This window comes from Montipora capricornis, chromosome 5, assembly GCF_036669925.1.
Source record: "Montipora capricornis isolate CH-2021 chromosome 5, ASM3666992v2, whole genome shotgun sequence".
NCBI lineage: Eukaryota > Metazoa > Cnidaria > Anthozoa > Scleractinia > Acroporidae > Montipora > Montipora capricornis.
In genome coordinates this window covers 9,417,474-9,427,473 of record NC_090887.1, presented here as the reverse complement: position 1 = coordinate 9,427,473, position 10,000 = coordinate 9,417,474, and the positions used below count along the sequence as shown (strand labels likewise).

Below are 10,000 nucleotides of genomic sequence, written 5' to 3'. Positions count from 1 at the left end.
GGTTGACCGGTCCTGTAACTTGAACACTGACACCTTCTCCTAAAAGAGACAGAAAAGAGGATAAACTGAAAAAATGTGTCAGTCGTTCAATTGACCAATTTACAGTTATGCGTAGTTACCTGGCCCATGAATGAAAGCGAGCCTAGAGTTGACCTTGTGATATAACCCTCACTGCTTTTCTTCTGTAAATTCCTACTTATTAGCATGACAACGATATCATTAATGTAAGAAAAGCAGTGAGGTCTGTATCATAACAAGGTCAATTCCAGCCTCACTTCCATTTAAAGGCCAGGTAACTAAGCACATAACTGAAAAAAAACCAGAGGTCTATCTGAGAGGACCTTGAGCGAGCAACGCTAACACAAATGGCAGCGACAAATAAGTAGAATACAAACACAAGGAACGAGATGAAATCAATTTTCAAAACGACGAGCGACGCTGGCGCCATCTCCGTTTCGACTTTAACCGTGGTGGCGTGATACTTGCGTTTGCTTTGCGTTTTCGCTCGAGAACGCCAACGTCGACGAAAACGTCACCTCAAAATATGACTTTGAACTATCGTAAGTCTTTCGAGTTTATTAATTCTCGTTCACGTTGTAGAACGTGGGCGAATTATCCAAAAATCAAATTGGCCATTTCCGAGTTCATATCTGCCTCCTCTTCAAAGGGAGTCTACGTGTGAAGCTTTCCTTATGAAAATTAGTTTTCATTCATATGTAAAGTGGAACTAATTACCATCACAAAAACTCGCACTTAGACTCGCTTTGAAGAGGATGCAGACATGAACTCGGAAATGTCCTATTGGTACAAGGGGTTTATTAAATTTAAGAGTAAAAACAGATCTAGAGAATAAAAAGTTCGCATTTGTATGCTCGCGTTGTCGTCTAAAACATCAACTTTCGTGACTTTACGTCATTTGAAAAACTATGTGCTAAAAAGTGTGCCGCACGAGCAACAGGATTATTTTTCCTCTTGTACCCATTGATCTTATTGTTTTGGGCGTGGTCGTTGCCGTAGCTGTCGTCCTTTCTTAAGCTAGAGACACATTGTCGTTGTCGCCATGTCGCTACGGAGGACCTTAGACAGCAATGACCAGAACCAGGTTGCTGACCAGCGGTTTTCGTTAAAACAATGGTTTGCTGGGGGTGCTTATTCTCGCGGGCTCAGAAAACCTGGTTGTGGTCATTGTTATTTAAGGTTTTTCTGTCGCTACGGCTTAGAGATTAGATTGCCAGGTTACTAAGGCATGTCGCTACGTCGTTGCAGGGCATTCAGCGAATTCGCTGTAGCACGTGGAATCACTAGGTCGCTATCACTAAATTCACAGGCGTCGATTGACGAAGCTCTTATTAATAGCTTCCGAATGTATCCCGTCCTTTATGACATGTCTTTGAAGGATTATAAAAACGACAAGGTGAAAGCCAACGTATGGGAAGAAATTGCGGGAGAAATGCGAGTGGGTGGCTATGTTTCAGGTATACTCACATTTTCTACGAGCAAAAATTTTGCTATAATATATTCCTAAATGTAGATTGAAGAAGAAACGAATTGATGTTTTATTCTTTCCTTTCGCAAGTGAACGAAATAAAGGCCAAAATAAAGAATCTAAGAGACTGGTACGACCTTGAAATATGGTTCAAATTTTGATCGCTCTGCCAAATCGACAACGACAGTGTGGCTTGCTTTATCGCCAAGTCGTTGAGCCACAACGACCAGGCGACAGCGATTGAGTGTTTATAGCTTTAAAGTCCCTGCGGTTTTGATTCGGGTTCGGGTCCTGGCCGGGGACATTGTGTTGTGTTCTTGGGAAAGACATTTTTCTCTCACGGTGCCTCTCTCCACCCAGGTGTATAAATGGGTACTGGCGAATTTAATGCTGGGGGTAGCCCTGCGACGGACTTGCATCCCATCCAGGGGAGTGTAGAAATACTCCTAGTCGCTTCATGCTACGGAAACCGGGGATAGGCTCCGGCGTGATAGGCCATTGGCTCGTAAGCAGACTTTAGGTGGTTTTCACGTTACGCCATCGCCGCCATGTTGGTGGACGAAAGCAAAAGATTTGTCATTAGCACCTGTTGTTCGTCCACCAGCAATTGTACATTGCAGCACTGTTATCTGTGTCTCCAGGGATTGCTTGCAAACCACCCATAGGGCAATCTTTATTTTTAGGTTTTCTATCGTTTTCTAATCAATCACCCCAGATTTGAAAATGCATTGCATAATGAGCCATCTCAGAAATTTTGAACGAGATATACCAGATAATCCCTGAGCAACGATGCTTTGAAGATTCGAAATTTTACAACTAATGCATATGTGGTTTTCACGGGACGAAAAGTAACAAAAGGTATCTCATTACTTCCTTTTGTTCGTCTACCAGCAGTTGTACATTGTAACATTGTTATTGGTTGCAACTACCTATGGGATCGTTAGCGCTCCTGGCACCTAAGAATTTATCAGTTTTTGACGGCTAATAACTGGCTCACTAGAGCGGTTTTCAAATAAGTGTCGTAAAACCAAAACCAAAGTAATTACTTTGGGCGATCAAAAAGGACGGAGACAGTCCAGTAAACCAATCAAAACTCGAAGTAATTACACGTAAGCCGACACAAAGCGCGGGAAAATGTGCACGCGCAAGCCACGATTGGTTTTGGTTTCAATTCTGATTGGTTGAAAAAGTGGCGCGAGAACTTTGAACCAATCACTGGGTGAAGTAATGCAAAACCAAAGTAATTCTCTAATTATTACTTTCGACACTCAATTGAAAAAGCTAAAAGGCTAAAAATTATAGATTTAACAAAGTTTAACAAGTTCTTTTACCTTTTGAAGTTAATTTGTAATTAGCATTATGCCTTCTATGCCCCCGTGGTAAATATCGAAAACTTGTACTCATTCGGATTCGTACTAAACTTAGGGGGTGTGAGGCTGGGAAGAATTCAGACCGGCATGAGTTAGTATCGGCATCCATACATTTCTTTTTATGCGTTTACATGAGACCGGCCTGAAAATGAGTTCAGACCGGTCTGACTTCGTCGCGGTTGCTGGACCGAGACGAGAAATTCTCGTACCGGTCTCATGTAAATGACAACAAATCTCAGACCTTGTAATTTCAAGCCTGTACGCTTTTGGGTCAGCCATATACTTATTAGACAAAAACATATCATTTCATCCCGAAACCCCAAAATGAAGAGTGCTCTTGGCTTCGTTCGTTTTCACAAAAAAAGTCCTGCTTAACAAATACCTTTGTATTGTTTGTTATAATTTTTTTCCACAGAGCTATCTCCATTTTCTTACGTGAGGAGAACTGAGTATGGCACAAATGGAATAGAAATTTTTGGTTCGGACTTGCACGTTAACGGAAATAATTACAAAAAAGTTACAGCGAGTGAACAAGGCTTTTACTTCGTGTAGAAGACACACATGACGTAAAACAATAGAACAAAAATCGTGAATAATCAGAATAAGCCATTTGAATAATCAGAATAATCAGAATAAGCCATTTCCGAGTTCAAGTCTGCCTAATCTTCAAAGCGAGTCTAAGTGCGACGTTTTTGTGATTGAAATTAGTTCTACTTTACATATGAATGAAAACTAATTTTCATAAGAAAAACTTCGCACTTAGACTCGTTTTGAAAAGGAGGCAGACAACTCGGAAATGGCCTATTGTAAATCCCTAAAGCTTTTGTTACGTCATGTGCGTCTTCTACACGAAGTAAAAGCCGTGAACAAGATAAGATTTCAGAAAGTAAATACAGCATAGAAGAGACGACAACAATAATTACTTACCTTTGTTGCGGCTGAGCTGAAGCAGTGACATTTAAATAAGGAAGAAATTCTCGCCAGTGGAAAGACGGCATCGAATAAACTGCTAGTTAGCGAAATTCAACGACGGTACCCATGAAGGCAAATTAACGAAAACTCCAAAAATCAATCCCAGAGGCTTTAAAATCTACGACCGCGAAGTCGACGAAAACTCTACCAAAAAATAGAACTTTGCACTATCCTTAACTCTGTCGAGATTATTCAATCTCGTCCACGTCGCACATTGCAGGCGAAATATTCCAAAAAAATATTGGTAAGAGCGGTTTTTCAGAGTAAAAATAAAGCTCGGGATTTTTGTACGCTTGCGATGTCGTCAAAACCTCAATTTTAGTGATTTCACGTCGTTGTTATGCAAATTACCGCTGTGCTAAAATGCGTGCGCACGTGCAGCACGATTATTTTTCCTCTTTAACCAATGAAATAATGGTTTTGTGGCGTTGTCGTTGACGTGCACGTGGTCGTCTTCGTTTCTCAAACTCCCTAATATTATTGGTTGAAAGAAGAAAAATGGCCGTGCTGCACATGAGGCATGCATTACAGTACACTTCGGTCACTTCCTAGTCGAGCTCCGTAAAACAAAAGAATAACCATATTTAAGATTTTGACAACAGCGTCAGCACACAACAATGAATCGTTTATTCTCTATTTATCTTCAAAAATGCCCATGCCAATCCACAGGATACTTTGCCCATATATCGTATAACATCGATATCAACAAGATTGAAAAATCGGAAAATACTTACAACAGCGAAAAAGTTTATTTTGAAGTGACTTTGTCGATACCGTAGCCGTCGTAGTTTCTTAAATATTCTTGTTTGTAATGAGGCGCAAAGCAAAAGAGAGATGTTCCCGTGAACGCTTACGTTTTATGTATTCAAAACAATGGACGACACTCGATGACCTTGATGCAAAAACAAAGGAAAGAACAGTAATTTATCGTCACTGTAGCAGTACCCCCAATACAGGTGGTTTGCAACCAGTCTCTAGAGACATAGACAACAATGCTGCAATGTAAAATACATACATGCAATAAACCAACTTAAAACGAAAACTAACGAAGAAAGTGTTTAGAGATGTAACCTTGCCGAACCCAGAATCAGAATGTATTTCTTTTAGGTGTTTGATTAGGTTGCTTGGTATTATTTCCCACTGGGATAATTAGGCCTTTATATACCACTCCTTGTGAACATCACACCACTTGAAGCCGACCAGTTTATTCAGTCGAGGATGCTTTTTCTTATATTCCTTGACTTGTAACCTGTATCCAGCCGGTGTGTCCCCAGTAAATAAACTCGACCATTGCTGGCGGCTCCCTCCACTATTTGTTTGTTACTTGTCTCTTCTACTTATAATAGAAATGTTTTCTATTCGGCTGAGCGAAGCGAAAGAGAATAGAATTAACTTCTCTTTCAGAATGCCTAACGCTGTATTATATTAGTGCTGACATGAAAAGCACTGTTTCGTGTCAAACTGCACTGGACCTCGATTCTCTCGTCTTTTTCTTCAGTAATGGGGGTAAAATCTACAGAAAGCGAAAAACATGACAAAAACGTATTCACGAGCTGTCCAACGTTATTTTTGGCCATGGAAACAAGAGGTTACCTTTCTTTGTGAGAGCTCTTACCCTAGCGTAGCAACACTAGACCACAGATATTAACGACGGATATTAAAATCAACTCACCTTGTTCCCTTGAGATCTTCACTTGTGTGTTGCCATCGACATCCAAACTGACCTTACCCGTGACCTCCTGAATGAGGAAGCTTACCACGGAGTCACGCTTTTTCTTCAGAGCTATATCTAGAGGCGTTTCGTCGCTCTTAAAACGAAATACAAAGACGGATCCAAAATTTAGTTGCACAAGCAGATAGAAAGACAGACTTTAAGAAAAGATAGATTCAGCTACTCTGTTCGACTTAATAGGCAATTTAAAATTATATATGTGAATGGAAGAAATGATCACTCATCAGGTGCTTTTTAACCGGGATTCGAATCCATGACCTCTGAGATAACGGGGCGATTCTGTACCAACTGAGCTATGAAGCCAAGGGAATATATGAGCCCAAAACTTGACAAATTGAGTGGATTCAGAGCTCAGCAGCACTTGTATACAGAACTGCACCAGCGTCACAGAGGTCATTGGTTCGAATCCCGTTGAAAGCACCAGAATTTTTCAGGTGTCTATGAGAGAAAAATTGTTTAAATTGTCCAGTTAAGTGCGGTGATCACTTATACCGTTCGTCTATAGGCCGCACTTCAAATATTTAACAATTATTCTACGAGTATGCGCTGGATATGAAGTGATAGATAACCAACGCGGCGCGTAGCACCGAGTTGGTTTAAAACACTTTATATCCAGCAATCCCGAGTAGAATAATTGTTTCATTACAAACTCCAGGATCAACGACTCTTCCACTAAAGCATCGATTTCTGCCTCGCTCAATTCCGGTCCAAAACGGCTTTTGTCGGCCATTTTTTTCTCAGAGCAGCAAAAATGTTTTCAGCTCGCGTTATTGCTGACGCGTTCCTTGACCATATTAGGTACAGCAGGTATATGAACTGATAGCCTGTGTTCGGCGAGCCAATGAAAATGCTGGAAATCTGATATCCGTAGTTCAGTTTTTGATAAATACATTTATTTCATACCTGGATTTGGACACGAGAAAATTAAGAGCCAGACATGGAGAATATGAGATTTGCAATTTCACATAAGTTATTTTTAGATATATAACTATTTAACGAGAGATGAGAAAAGAGACCGGGTTGTAGTTTGCCTCTGCAAAGTAGGGTGCCTAAGCCGAGTTGGGTGCGTCGGACATGCGTAGTTCGTTAATTGCGTTCGGAACTCGTGTGAATCGAAGATTAGACAATTTCTTGTGTCGTTAATGGTGTTACACAAACAGATGTACGAGCTTACTTTGTTTTTCATCTCAATTTCAGCTCCACGAGAAGAAGAATGTTTTACTAATGTCTTCACAGCCTGAAGATTCCCTCGCTCAGCTGCCAAATGAAGAGGAGTGAAACAGAACTGGAAAAAGAAACAGTTTTAACAAAAAAAAGCTCGTCAGAAATATGGTCATAACTCGACCATCGATCAAAATAGTGTTGGGGAATGCACTTATATCCAGAAATGCACGCGAATTCGAACTGAGTGCCGTCGCATGCCAACTCTCCAAATTTTGCGCATATAGAAATCTGCAAAACCTCTGGACCCAATTATTCAAAAGCAGAGAAACTTTGTATGGTGCCGGGATACGATGGGACGTAGTCTGAAAAAAATACGACTGAGGCAATGGCCGTGGTTAAATTCTCTTCGAAGGTATTAAGAATGTTTTTGATGCCTGCATTTAAAGACAGCACTGGGATCCTGCATTATGAAAAAAATCCTGAAAAAAAAAAAAAAAAAAAAAAAAAGACTGACGCAAGTGCCTTGGATTGCCTCATACTGGATACGGCGCTGAATTACGCCACTATCCAACAGTTTCAATCTGTGCAAAGATTTTATTAATTGCTCACGTAAGCGTAAATATGCTCACTTTAAGCACACCTAAGTCAAGGCGTGTACGAAAACTTCCAGTTGGTGAACGTTTTAAAGTAAAGAATATTTTATACATTAGACAGTGTTACTCAAACACTGGATAAACTTATCCGGCAGCCTTTGAAAAACTGGGGCCATAAGTCAGAAAGTGAAAGTCGGCTTTTGGTAATATTTGAGGAGAGTTTAATTTTAACTTTTGGGTTTCAGAACATCGATGTGCAAAATTTCGCTTTTAAACCTCGGCTGGCTTGAAAGCATATCGAAATTGAATTCTCCTGATCATTATAGGTTTATTATGGTTCGCCTTTACGCTACCAGTTAAAAAACTCAAAACTTACGGCGTCAACAAGATTTGTCCATGCCCCTCGCTCCAACAGCATCTGCATTAACTCTTCATCGCCATTTTTTTCGCAAACTACGAAATGAAGAGGGGTCCTTTTGGTCTAGATGAGAAATAAAATAATCATTGGGTGAGATGTCAATGGAATTTAGATCACTATCGCCTACGATCTAGAGGCGCCTCGTTCCATATGCCAAATGCAAGTCTACATCATCAGGAACCTATGCATATAAGGCTGGAACATTACCAACCATATTACACCCCCCATATCAATCCCCGACCTACCATATCAAGCCCCGACCAACCATATCAGGCCCAAGCAAACAGCAGGATTTCTCAGTCATATTTAACACTTTTTGGCCTCCGTACGGTCAGTTAAAGTCACGAACAGTTCGATGATGAACAAAATGAAAATAAATTCTTAATCCCAAAGCGGCTGTGTTTTATTTTTTATCATCATATCAGATATCGCCTCGCAACTTCGCTCGACGTGGCCTCTGATCCGTAGTTAACGGTTGTCACGTCTGAAGATGCTAAATGTGACAAGATGCATATTATTAAATTTCGCTACAGGAAATTGCATTCTGTGGAAACAATACACATAAAATGTAGCTTTTTAACCTTTCGCATTGTTACCGATGAGACTTAAAGTACAGACGACTGCACATTTAATACTAATACCGATTTAGAGAACGACAGGAGGTAATTACGCAATTCTTTATTATTCCGATTTTGGTGACCACAAGGCAAACGCTGCAAGCAACTCGTCATCCATCATGCGTTATGTCTGAGTCACAATTGGCATGTGGGACGCTTATAAAGACAGCGGTCCTAGTCTTTATCTTGCTTAGCAACTCACTGAGACACAAGATTTTATTTTGCGTACTTGTAGTCTGTTTACTGTTGTAGTGGACGGATTTTCAAAAGGCGCTCAACTTGAGTTCAGAACTTCATGATTGACTAATCGTCTAGTTGCCACAGCTCTGTTTCGTATGGGCCAATGACCACATTCTTCAGGAAATTTACAACGACTGAAGTCATATTGACGATAGAATATCAGGGGCTTGATACGGTTGGTCGGGGCCTGATATGGTGTGTCATGAAGTCATATTGACGATAGAATATCAGTGGCTTGATATGGTTGGTCGGGGCCTGATATCGTGTGTCATGAAGTCATATTGACGATAGAATATCAGGGGCTTGATACGGTTGGTCGGGGCCTGATATGGTGTGTCATGAAGTCGTATTGACGATAGAATATCAGGGGCTTGATATGGTTGGTCGGGGCCTGATATGGTGTGTCATGAAGTCGTATTGATGATAGAATATCAGGGGCTTGATATGGTAGGTTGGGGCCTGAGATGTTGTTTCGTGGGGGGCTTGATATGGGGGCTTGATATGGTAGGTGGTTTGATATTGGGGGCTTGATATGGGAGGTTTGATATTGGGGGCCTGATATGGGGGGCTTGATATGGTCGGTAACGTTCCAAACCCTGCTCAACCTATGGGTTCCTGAGGGGTTCCTGACATCATGTGACTGAGGCCGTCCAGCCTTTTCATAATTTTGGGATTGGTCAGTCAGATTAAAAGACCAAACAATCAGACAAAAAAAATCTAAAGCAAACAAAAAAAATCAGTTTCGGGCTGCAGAAAGAGTGATGTGGCAGGGAGCAGAAACAAGCAGAGAGTTTGTCCTCTCTCGCGGACATGAAGCCCATCCTGTAGAAGAACGCTCGCATTTACTCTGGGTTTGAATCTGGGCAAAAGCAATGTTTACTTCACTGAGTCATTGCCTTCCTAATATCTAAGTTGTTTGGTTTTTTTTACTCAAAAAATATGTGGGTCGGCCTAATCGGTTTTTCGGTTTCCCAATCGAAAACACTCGTGTGTTCGTTAGTAAATTCTTAAATGCCTATATAATTCATTCACAGGTTCAACTACTTATATGACAATTATAAGGATTTCAGTATATGGCACGACATTGCTCCCTTTTTGTGGTATGAAGTAATAACAATGGGCTCGCTTGAAAGTGACCTGCCTGTGTTCTCCCATTCAAACTTCACATTCATTTGACTTCGAGGAGCTGTGGGTTTAGTGTGAAAAAACATTTGCCGGAGTCTCGCGTTTGACTTAAAGCAGTCTTGGGAAATTCGTTAACCTCTTTATTTGCCATAATTATTTCAGTTTGGTTGTTTATCGTTCCTGAAGTAATGTTTACACACTTCATTTAACCGCTCTGAGGCAAATCATTCGTCTGGTTTTGAACACATTGAAGGGGTTTTTCCCGGAAACCGAAACTGATTGG

The 10,000-nt window shown here is 40.8% G+C and overlaps 1 protein-coding gene across 2 annotated transcripts in view; it reads right to left on the bottom strand.

Annotated features, from left to right (window-relative positions):
• Window positions 1–10,000, bottom strand: part of LOC138049393 (ankyrin repeat domain-containing protein 54-like) — a 13,951-nt gene that overhangs the window by 1,258 nt on the left and 2,693 nt on the right. For both annotated transcript variants that reach the window (XM_068895645.1, XM_068895644.1), the window contains exons 3-6: window positions 7,694–7,798; window positions 6,735–6,845; window positions 5,501–5,636; window positions 1–39 (exon numbers count right to left, since the gene is read on the bottom strand). The exon at window positions 1–39 is cut by the window's left edge and continues 1,258 nt beyond it. In XM_068895645.1, the coding sequence (XP_068751746.1) occupies window positions 1–39; window positions 5,501–5,636; window positions 6,735–6,845; window positions 7,694–7,798 (391 nt within the window). The remainder of the gene's footprint in view (window positions 40–5,500; window positions 5,637–6,734; window positions 6,846–7,693; window positions 7,799–10,000) is intronic.